At 38.8% G+C, this 21,563-nt stretch overlaps 1 protein-coding gene across 2 annotated transcripts in view; it reads right to left on the reverse strand.

Annotated features, from left to right (window-relative positions):
* The window catches only part of cblb (Cbl proto-oncogene B, E3 ubiquitin protein ligase), a 95,230-nt gene that overhangs the window by 19,568 nt on the left and 54,099 nt on the right, over positions 1 to 21,563 (reverse strand). For both annotated transcript variants that reach the window (XM_084730761.1, XM_084730760.1), the window contains exons 7-10: positions 12,991 to 13,128; positions 11,031 to 11,118; positions 8,957 to 9,088; positions 15 to 215 (exon numbers count right to left, since the gene is read on the reverse strand). In XM_084730761.1, coding sequence (XP_084586887.1) covers positions 15 to 215; positions 8,957 to 9,088; positions 11,031 to 11,118; positions 12,991 to 13,128 — 559 coding nt within the window. The remainder of the gene's footprint in view (positions 1 to 14; positions 216 to 8,956; positions 9,089 to 11,030; positions 11,119 to 12,990; positions 13,129 to 21,563) is intronic.

Consider the following 21,563-nt stretch of genomic DNA (forward strand, 5'->3'; position numbering starts at 1 on the left):
CTGCAAGTCTTTACCTTCCTGATGTTGGCCAGTCCGTTCATGACCAGGCAGTCCTCTCGGTCCTCGTCATCGTCCAGCTCCAGCATGGGGCAGCTTTGTTGGTCCAGGAAGAAGCACTTGGTGCCCTCATTTCGCGGGTCAAAGGGATCCACGATGATGGGCTCGGTGCCTTTGATCTCACAACGACAGAACGGACAACCCTGACCGTCTGATTCCTGGAACAGATAAAGGAAAGAGTTTGCATGAAACAGGATATTTCAGGCACAGGTGTGGCGCTGACATTTGTAACCCAGAGTCTAAATCTAATGATGTGATGACCGTGGTTTTGGCCCGGTGGTGTTTGGGGAACATGAGGAATCACTTGGAGCATGTCGCTGCGCACAGCTGGGATACACATGGTTAAGGTTATGGGCTTCACTACTACCCTATCTCTCTTCCCCCCATTCATGAAAGAACTCTGGCAGAGTCGAGTGGACACATGCTTGTGTGGATCCTCTCCAGGGAAAACTGTTTTGCAACTTTACAACATTCATTGGCCACATGTACATATTCCACATGGCAGCCGCTGTCAAACAGGGGTCATAAATAAGAGAAGAAAAGAGGTTTTGGTTTTCGCTCTCCACTGACTCAGGGGCTACAATCAAAGGCAGACAATATTTACAGAGAACAAAGCTGCGTTTGTGGCGGCCATATGGTTGGGGACTTGGCAGGGGACGCACCAAAGGCATGTTTGAAACTTAATCCTAATTAGAGTGGGTCGACAAGGGAAGGAGTGGGAGGTTAAAAGGAAGGGAGCCCAGATGGGGGAGGAGATGGTGTGATGGTCAGAGACATTGAAGAAATAATACTGCTCAGCAACAGACACGACCCAAGTGACAAACTGAAACAAAGTGCTGCTGAACTCGTGCCATGGTGACGGGAGAACTGCTGCACTGAAACAGACAGAAAATGGAACTTAAGTTCAGAAACAGAGTGTTGATATTTTTACTCTTCAGAGATTTGCAGACGTCTAGACATTGAGGTTAAAACAGGGCAAAATCTGCTCCTGCAGTCAAGGTTGTTTTGACGTCTAGATAACCGTGTCTATATGGACAAGAACTATGAAAAACTTTAGTTTTCTTTCTAGACTTGCAACATTTCAGTTCCAATAATAATTGCCCAACTCAAAAGTGTGATATTATACACATCTACTAAGGGTATTGTATGTGTACTGGCTGTTATATAAAGTACTGAGTTTAAGGTTAAGTTTAATATAGTACAAATACACTAAAAATCTTGTATCTAGTTTGACTGTCACCATTGTTACTAACAGGTTTCAGATAAAACATAAAGTTTGTAAAATTTCTTTCCATAAAGGTAGTTTCAACAGTATATACGTGACTAGACAGTATTTCATTGTGAAGCATGACCTAAAATATGTTCAGTCAAACACAATTATGTAACACTGACATCAAAAACTTAAACTAGCATAAACTGATTTCTTTGTTTTGTTACTTAGGAGCAGCGGAACAAGCTGTAAAAATAACATCACTGACATATGATCACTTGATGCAGTTGATATGGTGAATGTCAGCTGACAGTTTACACATAAATGAGACAAAGTCATGTTTCTGTCCAACATTCACTCTCTTTTTAGCTCTGCTTTGGTCTCCACCATCTCCAGAGAAAATAGAATTGCCACCACGTGGTTGTATGCCTCCACTAAACAGTGAAGTTGACTTAGTTTTTACTTTGTACTTTTACTCCGTACAGTTGCACACACATATTTGTACTTTCTACTTTTCAAAACAGGCTCCTTACTTTATTTTTAACACATCTGAGGAGGATTATTGATTATTTTTACTTCACATCACTGAGCGCGGCCTTCCCAACATCATACTACATGCATGAACAATAATTCCTTGGTGTATCCAGCCGCACAAGCATGACAGACGTAAAAGATGTAACAAGACAGAAACAATGTAAAAGACATGTAAAGACAAAACATGGTTTTCGGATGGCTCAGCATTGTTTGACTCCTGCCTGCAGCCCTTTGCTTCATGTCATTCCCCCGACTCTGTCTCCCCTTATCCTATCATATCTTCAGTTACACAATAAAGGCATAAAAGCCCCAAAAAATATTTAAAAAAGAAAAAAAACCTAACATAATGAAAATTACACAAGGCAAAAATGACATAAAAAGATGAAAATTATGTAAAAGACAAGATGGAAATGGTGTTACAAAAACTACCAAGATGTAAGCAAAGTAAAAGACGTAAGACAAAAACAACTTAACAAGATTAGAACAATGTAAAATATGTCACAAAAATGATGAAAACACCATGAGACAAAAATAATGCAATGATGAAAATGACATAACAAGACATGAGATGAAAATGCATAAAGATGTAATGGAACAAAAATTACGTAATAGATGTACAAGATGAAAACAAAACAACAAGACAAAAATGAACTAACAAGAGGAAAAAGAGGGGTACCTTTTACTTTTATACTTGGAATAAATTTGAGAGCTTTAACTTTTTCATTTTTATGTGAGTAAAGATATTAAATCTGTACACAAATATTTGTACTTTTACTGGAGTAAAGAATGTGTGTATTTTTGCCATCTCTAATTTCCCTAAAGAAGCGTGCTGTCTTCAGTATGAGACTATTACAGAGGAGTACAGGGGACTGATAAGAGAGCTGAACATTATGATGTCACAGCGAAGTTGACCTGTGACCTTTTGGATATAAAATGGTTTGTGGGCTGTAAAACCAAAAAGCTAAAATGATGCTTAAAGTCTCAGTAGAGCCGAGGAGAGCTGCAGGGCTGGGTGATAATTCTCTGTGGGTTCATCACCCCTTTCACATTACACATATTATTTGATCCTTTGATTAGGGTAGTTAAGAATTATGATCAAGACATATGCTGAGTTACAGAGTAGCAGCCATTTACAGTTGTAAAATAGCTGGCTGCACAGTGACAGAGCCCAGGCTGATCCCCGCTGGATCCCTGATCTGGACTTGTGATGTATGTGAATGCAGCGTTGCCTCATAACCTCCCTAAGCACCATGTATGTTCTTTATGTATCCACTAGGAGGTGCAGTGATTATGGGAGCTGAGATATCTTACTGCCATTACACTGCTATAATGTGACCATTTGACTTCAAGGCCGCTCGTTGCTGTTGGTCTCATGAAGCCAGTGCACCAGAAATCAGCTGTTCTTATCATATTTAATGTGTATGAGTGGGTGTGCTTCACACACAGAGCATACTTTTAGTGAAGCGCTTATTATTACCATTTCATGAGGTCATAAAAATATTATGCTGAAGCTTTTTTTGAAAACAATAGTACAGATTGTTGTTTTTACGAATTAGCCAACATCAGGGACCAATTAGCACCATCCACCAACAACATGTTGGTAAAATATTGGTAGATTTGCTTCATTCATCAGCCAAAGAAACCCCAGCGGTAATCTGAGCTGGTGGGTGAGTAAATCTGAACATTGACTACATTTGGCCAGTGCACAAAAAAAGTTAATTTTGAACCCTGGCTAACATAAAATACTAGTTTTTGTTCAAATTTAGAGAGCAAGCAATGAAGAGACATGCCTCTGATTACTGATTATACATCTATTCTGTGCCATGAAAGCTTGAAGACACGTGTTATTCAACAGACCTGCATGAAAATGAAAGCTGTGTGGGTGGTAAATGAATAACATGCAGTAAGAAATAAGTGTGTCTGCGATAGTGTGTGCAGCAGATATGCTGTTAACAAGTCACATCATTTATCTGGACATCAAATAGCCCACACACTGCTACAGCAACATGCTCGGACAAACTGGAACAAGGTTTATTACACAAGGAAAAAATAGTTACTTCACTTCAAAAGTCCTGTCAATAGCCCCCACCCCCAACCCCCCCAAAAAAGGGGAAAAAATTCCCCTGACGCAACAACACAAAACAAAACTTGGCCCCCAGGTGACAAATGGTATTTCTAAAATTTGATATGTTTACCGTATATTTTGTCATCTTTCTTAAATTTAGTGTAAATGGTGAAATCAGTTGAAACAGATGCATTCACTTTGGCAGGTAAGACATACTTCAGATTGTGCTCCTGCTGCCTTATTTTACTTTCATTTTATTTTAATTTAGAACCTGTGTCATATTTTAAATGGTTGTAAAGTTTATTTAGGAATTTGAAAATGCATTTGACTACTTTTGTCTGCACAACGGCAAATTATAAACTTCATAAACTGAATTCTAAAAAGTTGTTTTGTCAAGTTTTCAGCTTCTGTAAATGACTCCTTTTGCAGATGCTGTCGAGTTGGAGGTAAAAATGACCCCAAACTCAACAGTGGTGCTTCTAGGGGTAAAAGGTTTTCATTTCTATGCTTAGAGACACGTGAAAGTCACCAAAGAAAAGGCCTTTGGAAACAACGAGAAATAAGAACATATTCTCTCTCTGAGCAGAACAGTTCGCATCACTTTGGATACTGTGACTTTATACTTCGTGGAAAGAACTAGTTAGTACTTGCCAACGCTCTTGATACAATCATCGGTGAGCTACACAAATAAGTCTGGTAATAGAAAAGCCCCTGAGAATCACTCACTGCATCGATTCAGCATCAAACTAATAACGAGAACAAGGGAAGCCTCTCATGTGCCCCCATACTCTGCACAGATCAAATCGGTCATTACAGAGAACAGGATGTGGAATTACACAGATCATCAGCCAGCTGTGAGTGATGTTCCACCCAGCTGAGTAATCTCCAGAGTTAGAGGAGAGTCAGGGAAGCACCACTGAGTCAGTGACCTGAACAGACCGGTGCTGGGAGGGTTCCCTCTCCATCTGACTCACTCGTTCACTAAAGCGGAGGAAAATACTTCATTACTGAAGCACACACTGACATACTGTACGTCACTGACTCACTGGCTGAGGTTGTGGAGGAGGCGGGGTCACGTACAGTTGTCATAACAGGAAGTATGACAAACAAACAGCGTTAATGTGGGTGCTGTTTACAGAGCAGAGCACAGAGCTCTGGAAGCACTCGCCTCGTCTGCTAAACGTACGGCGATGTTCAGAGACACCCAAGGAAAAGGGCGTCAGATTTGCAGCCATGAACTTGAACCTGAAATGTAGCAAACTTGCTTGCTGCTGCGTACACACGTCTCCCAGCTGGAACTATAGAGGGAGTGAGAAATGTAGAGTTAAATGAATATGATTTATGGAGGTAAAATAAATCAACAGGAGCTTGCTGACGCTATCAGCCGCTCCCCCAGTTATTGTTAATGACTGATTATAATTGTGGGGTCAGGGGAGACAAAACTTTTTTTGGCTTCTGAAGAGAGGGCACACCAGAAACAAGTTTGGGAACCACTGATCTATAGCTAAAGAAGTTGAATAATGTGCAACACTTACAGAGGGTTTACCTGTCAGTTATACTGAACACTAACCCCCTACCTAACCTAGCTCTAACTCTAATTCTGGCCCTAATTCTAACCCTTATACGTTTGGGCCTAAATTTTCATTCTTGCAGTCAGTTAGCTTATCTTAGCCTAGCAGGGCGAATAGCATAAGGACTGGAAACGGGGAAACAGCTATCTGTCCATCCTGGGGGTCTACAGCACATGGGGTGTCACATATTTCACACAGATTGTGAAACCCCCTGAGGCAAATTGTGATTTGTGATATTGAGCTATACAAATAAAATACGACTTAACTAAAAAAAAAAAAAAAAAAAAAACCATCCCTGCAGGAATGCATTATTTCTTTGTTGTGATAACTGATAACTGTGAGCAAAACATTTGATCTGGGGGAATAATATGAGTTTCATGGGTTTTTTTTACTAGATCAAACTTCTTTTAAGTAAGATTAGCAAAAAGTCTACAAAAGGAGCAAAAAAAAAACAAAACACAACACTGAGGATTACTTCCTGTGACAGAAAACACTGTGCTTTGATCTCTGCAACAGTTTGGTGAGCATAACATAAAAAGTCATGAATTTCAATACGTTAAATGTATTAATGTTATTAAATGAGTTTCACTGTTTGCTCATTTACGCGTCAATTCTTCTGACTAACGCAAGGCAAACAAAAGGCTCATGATAAATGGAAACGATTACCGTGCTGACTGAAAACCAAAGTGTTCGTGTATAAACCATGCACTCTTTGTCCTCTGAATCATCTTCCATGTCCTCCCTCGCAAACGCTCCACTGCCAAACATCTAAAGTTTGAAAACCAGGGCTGAGATATGCTGTTCTTATGTAAAATTATCATACAAAAATATCAAGGGTGCAAGATTTGCTTTAGGTTATGGGCTCTGAGTTTCACCTGCAGAAAGAACAATCCCATGGATTATCATCATCAATAATAAGATTATTAAATGAGAGCTAATATGTCTGCTGTCTAGACTGCTGTCTTTGACTGTCAGAACAAATGTACTGAAGCCAACTCAAAAAATAACCTTGATACAGAATCATGATTGCAAGACAAGGTTTTGGGCTCGTGTCCAGCTCTGCAGAATGAATAAATCTGTGTGTATGTGTGAGTGTGTGTGTGTGTCCCTGCCAGAGATCAATAACATCAGGGTCAGTGCACAGCTCATACATGAGTGGAGAGCCATCTCTATGTGACTGCAACACAGATGTCCCATACAAAGGAGCGAGGGGAGGGGGGGGGTGGTCTGAAAGACGGAGGAGAGGAGGGAGTCTCTGGACTGGATGCTAATGAGTCATTAGGGGAAGGTAATTACAAACACACTTTGCTGGCACAGCCTCCGCGCACAGAGGTGCAGGACAGCATGCTGTGGGATGTGCACACAGCAGGAAGCACAGAGAGAGACATGAGGAAACACTGGAATATAGTGTGTGCACACACTCTCAGCTTTCACTTCCGCTACTGACTGATATGTGGAAATTTGATTAGGACAGATGCAAGGACACAGGGAGGAAGTGAGGGAGGGACGGAGGGTTTTTTTTTTTTAACCATGTATCTGCACTGAAGGCTGAAAGCTGCTTCTATTATTCACTGGTCCTTTTACACTTACATGCAGAGGCTTATTGATCTTAACCGGATTCATTCCTACATGTCAATCTACAAAAATACACTGTTACTGTTAGTGGATTTCAAGAAATCAGGAACTGGTTCTTGGTCTTTAGTTGCCATCAGTGGCAGCCACTTTTTAACAGTACTACCTCACAGTTGTATGTCTCCACCAAGCAGTAAACTTACAGTTTCTCCTGTGTCTGAAGTGAAGACTTTGAAAGAATTTAATAATTACCAAAATCACTATACTGATGTATAGTACTGATGTTTTTGCTCCATGTGTGATTCCAGCAAATAATTTCCAATGAGGAACATGTTGTCATCACTTAAAGACTGTTTTTACAGAGGAGGACAGAGGACAGATAAAGAGCTGAGTGTTATGATGTCAAGTCGACCTTTGACCTTCTGCCTAGAAAATGTCATCACCTCATTATTTTATCCTGTTTGATATTTGTGTGAAATCTTTTTCTAATTAGCACATGCATTCTCGCTGGAACGCTGCACGTACATTAGCGTGCTTACTCGCTTGCACACAGCCATCTGTTTAGAGACGACGGCAAAACAAATCCAAGTTCCGCTCACCTGCCAACATCACAAACGAATGTGAGGATATTATTAAATTTGAACAAGCAACCCTGGCTTACTGGATTCATTGAGTGATCAGTGAGGAACATGACAACAGCTGCACTACTGCTGTCTTGTAAAGCAGGAATCGAGGGTGGACTCAGTATCTGATAAGATTCAAATTCTGTAAAGCAGTGGCAGTGTGCTGTGAGGCAAGTTCAGGTGTCCTGTTGAATACTGTCACAACTACACATTAGTATCATAATACACACCCACACCCACTTTTACTGAGTACAGTTTGAATAAATATGTTAACCATTCATCTGCGTTTTTGTAGCCAATAAGGTTATCTGATCGTAAACGAGCCAATGAAAACCAGGACATATGACCGAAAAACACTGTAGCAGCATAGGTTTGGAGTAAGGATGTTAAAGATTAATTATTAATCACCAATGATGATTTAATCTATTAAAAATGTATTCATGGATATTTAATCAATAGTCTAAAAATTCATTTGACATTGTTTTGTTGCTACTGATAATGCATGAACACATCGGTTAAAGAGTAACTAATACTCTGAGTAGTTTTTGAGATGAATACTTTTACTTTACTTGTAATTGAGCAACATTTAGTGATGTAACAGTACTTGTACAGATTTGCAGTACTCCTTCCACCCCTGTATACACCTATACAAAAAGTTATAAGTGATTTTTTAATGTACTATATGAGTTCTTATCAGTGTACTCACTCATTTCTCGATACAGAGGCAGATTCTAAATCCTGTGATAACCTTCTGTCAAAGTGGACGCCATTTTTTGCCATTCACAAAGTTGTCAGATTGGTGGGAGTTATTAGAGTGTGACACATCTGAGGCTCTCATTTATAAACGCCTTATTTTTTTTCCTACCCGCACTCTGGGAACTCTGCCTCTGATTGGCTGGAACTTGTTGCCTCAGTCGGTGGGGTGGTTATAGAGCCTAACTTGCACAGATATAAATACAGGTGTCCCTTTAGATTTTGACTTGCCCTTTTGCATGTTTGGAAACACATAATACAAAGATTTTGTCACAGTTTCATTATTAAGCTGTATAACTGCATAGTATCTTCTCAAAATATAAGGTGACTAAAAATGCCTTATTTCAGTTTTGGCATCCAAACGCTGATAACTCTAATCTTATATGTGAGCTTATTTTTCTGTATAACTGGACAGAATATTGCACAGACATGAAGACGAACTATTGCCACCAATGTCCCATCATGTACGTGTAACGGCGGCGGCAACAATCGACCAAAGCCACAGATGTACCCCCTCTGCTCGAAGCTGCGATGTGAAAATGAGTCGACGCAGTACGGCTCATTACAATACCTGCCAGGCCGTGAGACAGGATGTGCACATGAGGTGACCGCAGGGCTCGATCTTGACGTCTTTGTCGTTCTCAGCGCAGATCTTACAGAGCTGGAAGGTGGAGCCCATCTCACAGTACAGCTCATACTGCTCCTGTTCAGACAGAACACACTCCTGTTAGTCATCAGGTGGTGCACGTATCACACTACACATGAGACCAGACACACACAGCAGCACACTATCAGCTTAATGTTAAATTCCATGATGTTTACAGGGACTTCCCGTCATTATTCAGTGCTATTCCATCACCTGATGTTGTCATGGTTACTGTTATAGTAAAATGATTAATGGTCTATTTTTCTTAACATATTTACACTTATTATTATACACACACATTATATATTCATATTATACACATATTAGAAAATAATATAATATTACAACAATATTACTTTATAATTATAATACATATTATACAGTATAATATACAATATTATATATCTTGTGTGAGTGTCCTGTGTATATAGTAGAGTTATCACAATACTGAATTTTTTTAATTTTAACACAGTATTTTGAATACTATCAATATTCAATACCAGTTTTTTAAAAAATAACTCAAAATTGAAGGCACAGTTTTACAGTTTCTTTAAAGGATAAATAGGATTTAACATGACAACGGATGTAGTAAATGAGACAAGTGGCGAGAAGAAGGCAGCACTGTGAGTAAGTGAGAGGAGGTGGGACTTTGTGGGCACCAGAGTGTGTATGTGTCAACTCGCTCAAGAGCAGAAAAAGCAAGAACATGCAGCTGGTACTGGAGGATCGATTCTGTGAAGAATGAGTATTGAAAGCATTTTAAATTTCATTATCGTTACTTATCGATATGTTGATATTTTTGACTACACTAGTACATAGCTTTTTATTTTTCTTTGTACAATGTAAAAAAAATCTTACAGGAGTTTAGTAGAATTGGCTAATCTTTTACTTAACTTAATGTAAATATACTTCATTCATTAAAGTTAATCAAACTTACAATTTCTAGTTTTTATTTTCAGAACACTTCAAAATTTCTAAAAATGAGTTCTTTTAACTTGAAGTGTTTTGACTTGAAGTGATGAGTTGAATGTATGGTATAGAGTTCCATTAACACATTAAATTAAGTTTGTAAGGAAGCATATTAGCAGACTTCCCAGCAAGCATTACTTGAGTCTTTTTCCTCTCCAGAGATCCCTCTTTTTCAAGTTTGGAGAAAACATAATAATGGAAACTTGCTGTGTGCCTCTAATACACGTCACAATAATGAAAACACTTTACACTTAAATATAATAAATTGATGAAGATCTTTATGTGAAATGAATAACTGACTGTTCTATCAAGTTTGTTTTAAATCACAAAATTACCTTGACTTATCTTTCAAATTCATCCAACTTAAAATTTTAAAGAAACTTTAAGATACAATAAATAGGTTACTTTTAGAGTGTATTTTTATTCATAACTCTTTTAATAGTAATAGTCTAACTTATGTTAGTTAGTTATGTTACTTATGTTATATGTAACCCATGTGTGATATACCTGAATATACACTCAAAATATCATCATAGCAGAAATTCTCAGTCACACAACAGCAGCCTAGAATTTCCTCCTGACACATTATCATCCAGTCAGGCTGACGTGACGATGTGCTTGAGACAGACATCATTAATAGCAATCATTTCCTGCCGCCAATCATCAATATCGAGAAAACACTGCGGCTGATTTGATGAACGCTTTTAGGGGTCGTTTTTCAAACTGGAAAAATGTGGTGGCAGCTCTGGACAAGTAATCAAGCGTCACTGTGCACGAAGACCAGCTTCTGAATAAATCTGAGACAAACTAAAAGTCACGCTTCGCTTCAGAACACATTTCATGTCATCTTTAAGAAACACTTTGATCAGTCAGCGAACATTTTCCACACTGGAACGTCAGGAGGAGGATGGAGCTGACATGATGTGTTCTGGCTCAGTGAGGCTCAGAGATTCCACGAGCAGTGGGAAGCATGAACATCACTGTGCTGATCCACATGAAGCATGTTTTTCAGAAACACACACAAACCCACTTGTGTCACTTTGATGTGATCATGAGGCGTCGGCTCACACAAACCAGTGAGGTCAGGGTTGTAGCTGCGGCCATCGGGGAACAGATAACTGCGGAGGAGAAAACACAAATGAGTTAAAAATACCAAACAAGATATTTACTCAAAATATTTAAATCAGTCATGTTTTGTTTGTCATGTCTTCTAACATGTCATCAGGTAAAACGTCTCTTAAAGAGACAGTTCACCCCAGATAGATTGCAAGTACTGTGGGTAGATCCTGCTGCAGAGAGAAAGTAGTTCCTACATGAAACTTGTTTGTTGTTTGTCTCATATGCACTTTAATGCACAAAAAGTACCAATATGACAGTGTAAAAGTACTCTGTTAGAAGTAAAAGTCACATTTATTTTTTTCTTTTTTGAGTATCACAAATTTGTGCTTATAGTACTTCAGTAAATGTCTTCTTTTTCATACTGGTCTTATCCAGTGCAACCCTCATACCACTAAATGTGTTGATTTTGAATGTCTGCAATGAAGTGCTTCTTTATGGGTTTGGAAAACTTAATAATATATACAGTAATAATAAGTTAAATAAACACTTTAAACCCTCTTTGATCAGCTGAAAGATGCATCACCACAAAGTTGAAAATGGGCTGAAATGTGAAAGTTGACTTTTTAGAGATGCGTGGTTCTTGGAGGACAGCGATTCAACAATCATATGGTGATCTGACAGAGCAGTAGTTTTCAATTTTTTTGTGCCCAAGGCACACCAAAATGCAAGCCAAAATCTCAACCCACACCCCTATTCATATCCATGCAAAATGGCCTCTCTAATCAACCGAACTAAAGAGGGCATCAAGTAGCCTTGTTGTTGAAGGAAGTTAAAAAAGAGAAGAAAAAAGAAACCCTGTGGATTATCTTGAGCACCACGGTCGTGATTTTTGGAAAAACACGCTGGTTTTGAATTTTTTAAATGTATTTTTTTTAGTGCTTTGCGCACCACAAGCCAAGTGCCATCTAGTCCCATTATACTGATGAGAAGGCAGACATCTCTACGGCTGATACCTCCAAAACTTTTGATTTTGGGCTGAACTGTCCCTTTAAAATAAGCAGTAGAACCACAGCCAGCAACAGGTGCATTAGCAATAGTTCTACTTTAAATGCTTTAAAGAGACTTTAATTAATCCTGATTTGTGATTAGCACTAAATATCACCTATGAGCATATTTTATTTAAACCTTCATTGAAAAACTACTTCATGTTGGCAATCTCTCTCCGCATGGAATAAAAAGTAAAATATCGCCAGCAGCTATTATTACACAGCTGAGCAGAAACTCTTTTCTACTTAAAGTCAATTTAATTCAGCATTTAAAGTCTTGCTAAAACCACGCTGACTGACATTTGAAAGAGTGACTGATGGGAGCGCAGCTTCCTCCACAGTTGCCAGGGTCTCCCTGCGTGATCAAAACCAGAGGTGCTTCATACAGGGCCCCCCTCCTCCTCCTCCTCCTCCTCCTCCAGCTACAGTGGAACTTGTAAAACAAGAGAGAAGACACAGCGCTGCTTGAACAGCCTGTGATTGACGTCTGAGGGGAGCGAGATGCCGCGCACTAAATGGAAGGAAGCATGTTTGATTTGTCTGGGGGCCTGTCAGATTATCAGGTATGATAGGAACAGATGGTCTTGCAGCACGACTCGAGGCTCAGAGACATCCTATCATCTGCCTGAGACAAAAAAAAACCCCATGCCGTTTCATCTAGGAAGTAGCTTTCAGAACACAGTCTTGCCTGCAGGCACTGTTCTGTGGTCTGCCAGGAGACATTTAAAGACTATGCAAATGAGATGTGACTGATTAAGACACAGATGATCACTTCTCATTTGTATACAGCCAGTACACAGTGGAGAGTTTAACACAGCCGATCAATAAACAAACAGAGAGAGAGAGAGTGTGTGTGTGTGTGTGAGAGAGAGAGAGGTTACGTACAAGCCCTCCCTGTAGCCATCGATGAGGGCCTGGAACAGCGGCTTGTTGTGGGGGATGGTCTGCAGGATGTTGCCATCGTTGGTCACGTACCCGATGGCCCACTGGCCCAGTCGAGTACAGCTCAGTCTGAAGATGTAACTGTCAGAGAGAACAGAGCGGTGCAGGGTTTACTCACACACACAAACTGCACGACAACACGTGTGGAACAAACTTATCAAACCAGATCTCGACACTGGGTCACTCGAAAAACACAAAGGACTGAACGGGGAAAAGCTGCCTTCACTGTTGCTGCGCAAAACTAAAGCTAAGCTGTCCTCTCTGGTATCATGTGGTGTCTCTGTGGTTCTCATTATGATGCTAGTTGCCATTTCTCAGAAAATGGACCAAGTAAACCAATTTGAAGAAATACTGAAAAAAAAGGTACACTTTAGGGTGTATTATTTTAAAGTAACACTGTACCATAATGATAAGGAATGAAAAAAGGGTTATTGTTTAAAAATTGGATAAAATGTATTTCACATATAATGGAAAATATTTAATTGCCTCACCTGTTTAAAATTTATTCCATTTGCAAAGGAAAAACACTAAAAACTAAAAACTCTTTTCATAAGTTTGTTTGTCTGGATGTTACCTTCAGGTAACACTGTACCACTGTGGAACAGCCTGTCGAAATGAACATGTTAAAGAGTGTGAGAATATTTCCGCAAACTTTTCATCAACAGTCTATCAAACCAAACTATCAGAATCCTCCCCAAACAAGACAGTGAGTCACATTTCAGTGTTTGATCATTTGTGTTACCATTTAAATTCTTGTTCTCAGTTTCATGGTGTGTGACTTTCCTGACAGACAGGATGTTGCAACAGCTTGTTGAGTTGCTGTCATCTTTGGTTCACTGCTTATGAGTTCAAATAAAATTAAATAGTTATCATTGCTTTTTACACCTTGTCTTATATTGTTTGAACAGAAAATAAACCTAAATATACAACATCAAAAATGTCATGGTGGGAATCCATAATGGTACAGTGTTACTTCAAAGCAACATTTATATTTTAACAGTTTTCAAGTACTTAATAATCACATAAAGTGCATTAAACAATTACAAACTAAACTTTACTCATCTATTAATGTGATTTTTTTTTTTTTCAAAATTATACAATGACAGAAAAAGATGATTTCAGACCGCTTTTGTGGTGATGAAATGATTCAACATGACCTCCAGAGAGTCATGTGACAAACGAAAACACTGCAATTAGTTTCCTCAGCCTCAACCGTTTTACAGTAAGCAGATACTGCTAGGGGTATGAGCTTACATGTATGTATATGTGTACATACATAGATGCATGCAAACATTAATCAGTGTTGCAAACCACAGTATGTATTGCCTAAATGTGTTTTATTATTACACAAGTATAATCATATAAGTTCTGTATATTCTGAAATGATAATTAACTGTGTATACTAATTATTACCAATGTTTTAGTTTATGTCATGTAAATAGAAATAGGTACTATAGTATATAAAATGCTATAATGGGTGCAAAAATAAAATATTTTCTAATGTAATCAGAAAGTTAATGTGTTAATTAATTGTCTCTTAGCAGCTTTTATTTTATATTACACAAACTAATGATAAAATCACAAATTATAGCATTGGTAATACATATAATAAATAGTGCTTATTAAGTTTGTTAAAATTAAAATAATCACTGACTGAAGTTTGACATTTAATTAACTACTATTTATTAATGATGGTTACTGAAAATTGCTACATTTTTGTCTTGTATTTTTTGCTGTTACACTCACCTTTTATTCCTTAATTTTATTCATTATATTCTTCTTTACATATTATTTGATATTGAATGCATTTAAATATAAAGACCATTGAGTTTACTGTAATGGAATGTGTTATATCAATAAAATCACTGTGCTTCTGCTGAGTTAGTTCGTAACTACCTCCCTAAACTGGTCTTTACACAAATGCACACAGAAGGAGAGAAGGATTTCATCACACATATAGTTCTCCACATTCCTGTCGTCTAAATGAATGATTCCAGTCAAGCTCTAATTTAAAACTAAACAAATGAATGTTGTGTTTACATGCTGTAATGATTTTAAACATGCCAAACTATAGGTGATGCAATGATGTTGTTTTTTTAAGTGCAGTGAGCATTCAGATTTGTCTTTAAGTTCTGTGGCACAGAAAAGAGTAGACCAGATATATATCATCATATGGCTGCTTAATATTCAGCCTAAAAGCTGCTTTTTGTGATCATTTCCTCACTATTCAAATCAGGCTTACGGCTGTTATCTGTCAACATACAATAACGTACAGTGTGCTGGCGTCTCAGGTCTGATCCTTCTGTCACCAAAGATAATGTCAAGTATGCTAAGCATCTTCACAGAACTGTGTTTCTGAAACACTTTGTTCTTCTCAAAGACGTTCAAAGCAAACACATCAAGTCTCCATGTTTCAGTGAATCAGCATGGTTAATCTTCACACAGTACACACAACAGACTGGCTGAGCTCCACTTCAACAACTGTGTCAAGAGTCGCAACAAATAAGAGAAGCTCTAATCTTTTCAATCGCAACATTTGTACATGAACAGTCCCATCTGTCTGACAGAAAACATAAAAGCAGCTATCACCAGGCCTCATGACGAGGCCACGGACACACACATGATCAATACCCTCACACACACTGCAGTCACACTCCATAACTGCTGCTGCCACTACTGTGCGAGTGTGTGTGTGTGTGTGTGTGTGTGTGTGTGTGTGTGTGTGTGTGTTGTGGGCTTCGGAGACACTGCATCAAAAGCAAGCAGATGCAGAGAACAGACTCTTGATTAAAAGACACCAGTTGGCGGTTTAAGTAGTGTTAATTTTGTTGGTGAAAACTACGGTGAAATATGTTCGTCAACAGTCTTTTTTTTTTCCCCGTGACTAAAGACGAGATGGTGACAAGATGACGACATCATGACAAACTGTTACTATATCAACATGCAAAATGCAATGGAGACTGAAATATAGCTTTAATTAAAAGCTTTACCAGAATCACGCTATTGACAAAAAAGAGGAGATGAAATTCTGCAGACTGTTTTTTTTTTAAATTAAGCAGTTTTTTGACTCATGCTGTGTGAATGCATACACCGTATCACTTAATATGAAGTATATCACTATAATGAAAGGTACAAGGTCGGGAGGATTACTTTAAAAATGTATTCTGATACAAGTACTAATTACTTGTTAAAAAATGTAGCCAGTAACACAATCCAAGTATTACAATATTAAAGTAACTTGATTAAGTTCCATTACTTCTGGATTACTTCAACACCAAATATAGTGGAAATTGTTGAGCCTAATACGTTTTATGTTTGTTGTTGGTTTATTGTTTGTCCTGCTATAGCAGTAATTATGTCCAGTGAAATGTACTGAATTAATAGTTATTAATCACACTTAAAGCCTCTGAAAACAAAAAATCCACAATAGGTTTCTAACCTTGTACTTTAGGTTGTATATAACAGTCAGCATTTAAAAAGTATTAGAAATCAGATTTGATCCAAATTTGAAATATTGCCATCTGAGGTTTTGTATATTTTTCCTATTTATGATTTATTATGAAAATTATGCAGTTAATTCCACAAATAATCAGAAAGCCATGTCAGTTGCTATGCAGGTGCAACAAAACTTGTCTGCTGCTGTAGCTGCTCTCTGAGTCTGAGCCAACTCAACAATGTAATATCTCTCCTTTCACAAAAACAGAGATTTAACCGGGCTGGAATCAATATTGATTTAAGAGTACACTATATTCTTATGCTTAACTTGTCTGTCAGACAGCCTTTACCCATGGCGAACTGAAGCCGCCATCTTTGCTCTCTTCACAGCCACAAAACTCCACTGAAAAAAAATACAGTTCTTTCCTTTGCAGGTTACGGGAGTTGCTGGTCTGCCACTTCCTCCATCTGCAGCAAGTTTGGACCTGAACAAATGTGTTAAAACACTGAAGTCAAACTGACGTAAAAAGACGGTTTCTGTCCATGTAGTTTGGTGCTTGTAAAGAGAAAAATACATAAAATGCATACCTATTGTTACAGGTTGTTCTGTGCTGCTGATGTTAGTGGCTGTTCTGTGCAGGTCATGTTAGCAGTTGGCTGTTACTTTAAATGTTTGTTTAAATTAGATGTTGAGTTCTTGGATATTTTCACAGTTATATTCCAGTAACAATAATTCCAATAATTCCCAGTAAGAAACAAGCTGTCTTGACTTTACAAACAGAGGTCTGATAGAGAGCTGAACATGATGATGTCATAGTGAGGATGACCTTTGACCTTCTGGAGAGAAAATTTCATCACCTTGCCATTTTATCCTAGATAATATATTTCAGTGTGAATTCTTCAGTTACGACCAAAAAAAGTGTTTTGTGCGGTCACAGTGACCTTTGACCTTTGGCCACCAAAGCTTAATCAGTTTATATTTGAGTCCAAGTGGTCATGTATGCCAAGTTTGGAGAAATTCCCTCACGGTGGTCTTGAGATATCACATTCACAAGAACGGTACGGACGGACAACCCAAAAACACAAGGTCTCCTGTCGCCAGCATGAAGGAATACAAAATGATGCTTGAGATCAGTCCTTGAGGTGATGATATAAAACTGTCCTCCAAAAACTCTTTTTAAATGAAGTAAATTGTCTTTCAGATTTGCCCTATTTCAGGAAGGACATTTTTTGAGTCACATTTGGCACTTTTTCGGGGTCATTTGATCAGCAGCCACGGCGGCTCTATCTCTGGAATTAAAGCTAATAGCCTTCTCAAATAGCCTCATGATTCAGTTGCACGGACCTGATGTGATCAATGACACCTGAGTGCCCACTGGAGGGTAGAACAGATGAGATGATTACAACTCACACACTTCAACCAAGAGACAAGAAATGAAATGAAAAATGAGCCTACAGCAAACTAGAATTACCGCCTCGCCAAGCTGCAGTTTACATCCACGCCTGTCAGCCGTTCCTGAACTTAAGAATGCCATGAAAGTCTTCTGTGGCCCGCCTGACCCTTAATCACAACTCTGATTCACACGAGATGAATCACACTAATGATGAGATATAAGTTATAATTCGCTGTTAATGTGACTGATCACCAAATACAATGTAACACCTGCTTAACCAGGTCACACAAATAAAAAATAACAGAATTTAAATCCCATGGCTTTTTTTTTTATTAGTTCTGATTACGCGCTTCAAAAATAAATTAGGAATATTTTAGGGTAATTTCAAACTTACAAAACTGAAACTTGACCTCTGACCTCTCATAGCCCACCTGTAGTGCTTTCAAAGTGAAGATATCGAGTATTGCGACATTATATTTTGTGATAATGCATCAACTCTCAAAACACCATATCATGATATGGTGATACATGCCGTTCATTTTGTGTTGTGTTTAAAGCCTCAGCAGCTAGATACCAATTTTGTTCTGATTGCATAAAAAATTACCTCAAATGTTGTAGTCTTGCGTACAATACAGCAATATATTGAATCATAACCACTGTATCATGATACTTATCGTATGGCCAGATCCTTGCCAACACTCAGCCCTAATAACTAGCATATAAAATCTGGAGTTGTGGCCAAAAACTTTAATTTTTTGTAAGGTCATAGTGAACTCTGACTTTTGGACACCAAAGTCCAATCAATTCATCTTTGAGTCTAATTGGATGTTCCTGCCAAGTTTCCCATCATGGTGTTCTTGAGAAATCGCACTGACAAGAATGGGACGTGCAGACAACCTGAAAACATAATGCCTCCAGCCATGGCAGTCACCGGCGCGCAGGCATCAAGGTGTTGTTTGTCTACGAGATATGAAGATCCTGCCTTTTGCCTTTTGTATAAAACTAAACAGCAACAAACACTGGCGCCTCTGCTGTTTCATTCAAGCTTTATTACTGAGGGATTCCCCTGTGCAGCCGAATACAAAGGCAACAGCTCAGCACGAAGTGGAACATGTGAATGTAGAATGAAGTGAAAGGGAGGTATTATTAATGTAGTCCAGCACAAATACTGGGCTAAAAGAGCAAGCCTTGACCACAGTATGATCCCACCTCCACCAGCAGCAACGGCACCAAGCTGAACACACCAGGGCTTTGACTGAGAGGAGACGTGGGAAGACAGTTTCAGACTGCTTCACTGATGCTAATAAGCTGTTTCACCTCTGATTAGAAGAGGACAGAAAGTATGTCCATCTGTGCGCATGATAATGAAATGCTTTTACAGTCACACATATATTAAAGTCATCATCACTTTCAGTGTGATAAACATGTTTGATGTTATGGTTTAATTGAGATATAATCAATACATCGTGGGCCGACTTTATCTGTAAGTCAGATCGGGCTTATTCCAAGTGTGTGTGTGTGTGTGTGTGTGTGTGTGTGTGTGTGTGTGTGTGTGTGTGTGTGTGTGTGTGTGGAAATATGTAGCGGCTCATCCAATATGACTGCCCTCCCTCCCCCACACAGCTGTGTGTGTGTTTGTGTGTGTGTGCGTTGGCTGCACTGTTGGTTCATAACGATGGTATTTGCATGATTCACTTTGTGATCAGCAGCCTATACATTTGCATACTCAGACACACACCAGCCCCTTATATACACACACACACACACACACACACCCACCCACACACACACACACACACGCTTCCTGTCCTGTCATTATCCGCTCTGCTCTACCATGCTGCCACGCAAGAACGGCTAATCACAGGGCATGCATGGCTCGGCTCAAGGCTACACGAGCAGCTCGCAGTAAATTAGCAGTGTGTCGTTAAAGGTATTTTCTCCAGCTACTTTCTTTCCCCCCAACCAGGACCTTACCATGTGGAGGGAAAAAACCCTCAAGACTGGCACAACACCAAACACAGCTTGTCAGCATTCGTTTCGGAAACCAGTGTGTAGGCCTCTACTACACACACACACACACACACACACACACACACACACACACACACACACACACACACACACAGGTCACATAACTTGTCTTTCTGCAGCAAAGTGTCCATTATTTTCCATGAGGATGCAGTGATGCAAATTAGTTTTGAATTTCCCAGCAGGAGAGTGCATGCTGTTTTCAGACTGCTTCCTCTTGCATTCTTTCTATTACAGTGCAATCAGTCTGATACTATGAGCATTTAATCTATATTGTTAAGAATTTTCTTTGCCATAAAGGTAAATAAACTCTGCTCTGAAATCACTTATTATCTCCGCCGAGGAGGTTATGTTTTCAGCGCTGTTTATTTGTCAGAAGGATTACAGAAAAACTACAGGCCTGATTTTCATAAAACTCAGTGGAAGTGTGTAGCATGGGCCAAGGAAGAAACCATTAAATTTTGAAGCGGATCCGAATCATGGGGCGGGTACACAAATTACCTTATATTATTTTTCATCTTTGTTAACATTATAAGATGGGGCATTTAGTGGATTTCCATACATCTCAAATAGAAAATTCACCCCAAAATCAAAAACACACATTTTTTTTCCTGGCTTGTAGTGCTGTTCATCTATGTCTAGATTTTTTTGATGTGAGTTGCTGAGTTTTGGAGAAATCTGCTGTACAGATGTCTGCCATCTCCCCAACATGATGGGACTAAATTGTACTCAGCTTCTGGTGCACAAAGCACCAAAAAAAAAAAAAAAAAAAAAAAATTCAAAAACCAATGTCTTTTTCCAAAAATCATTACCTCGTTACTCAAGATAATTCACAGACCTTGGTGTGAGCAGTTTCACATAGGGACTACTTTCTTTCAGGTGGAAAAGAAGCATTTCTGCAAGATTTTACTGGATTATTTTGAGCAAATAGGTCATGATTTCTACAGGGACATTGCTGTTACATATTTTGCATGTATTTTTTGGTGCTTTCCGCACCACAACACTAGCACACTCGCGTCCCATTATATTGAAGAGAAGGCGCGTCAGAAGTGGAACGTTTTACCCTCCTGATTTTGATAACTTGCTCAGGTTTTGTTGATTGGGTAATTTTACATACATTTTTGTGCTTCTACCATGGATACATAGGGTGTGTAGCTAAACATAGTTTTTTTTATGCTTTTATCATCTAGTGGGCTCTGGGTGCCGTGGTACTGCCAAAAGGTTAAAATTACTAATATTTTTTGGGTAATTTATAAAACTAGTCATATTTCTATCCAAATGTGCTCATGAACTCACATGAATAAATACAAATTTAATTGCATAATTATAATGACCATCTGGAGAGAAACATGTTAAGCTAGCTAATGTTCCTTTGGATGCAGTAAAACAAAATGGACCATTTTTTGGAAGGTGGTACTCAGACAGTTTTTTAACATCAGAAGTAGGCTTTAAGTTACAAAAGGTCGACAAACCCTGATCTAGAGTCTGCACAGGGAGTTTTATTTTGAAAATTGAACAGATTCTCTGTGCCGTTCCTATGTCTGACTTCTTGCCCAGCTCAATCTGCTCTGTGCAGTTTGAGGCGATTGCCATCAAAAATAGACTCGCTGCATATTCTCTGTGGAACAGATCGGAGAGCCTGAGATGCGTCGAGGCGCT

The sequence above is a fragment of the Lutjanus erythropterus genome, chromosome 11 (genome assembly GCF_056507025.1).
Source record: "Lutjanus erythropterus isolate fLutEry1 chromosome 11, fLutEry1.hap2, whole genome shotgun sequence".
In the NCBI taxonomy this organism is placed as follows: Eukaryota; Metazoa; Chordata; class Actinopteri; order Lutjaniformes; family Lutjanidae; genus Lutjanus; species Lutjanus erythropterus.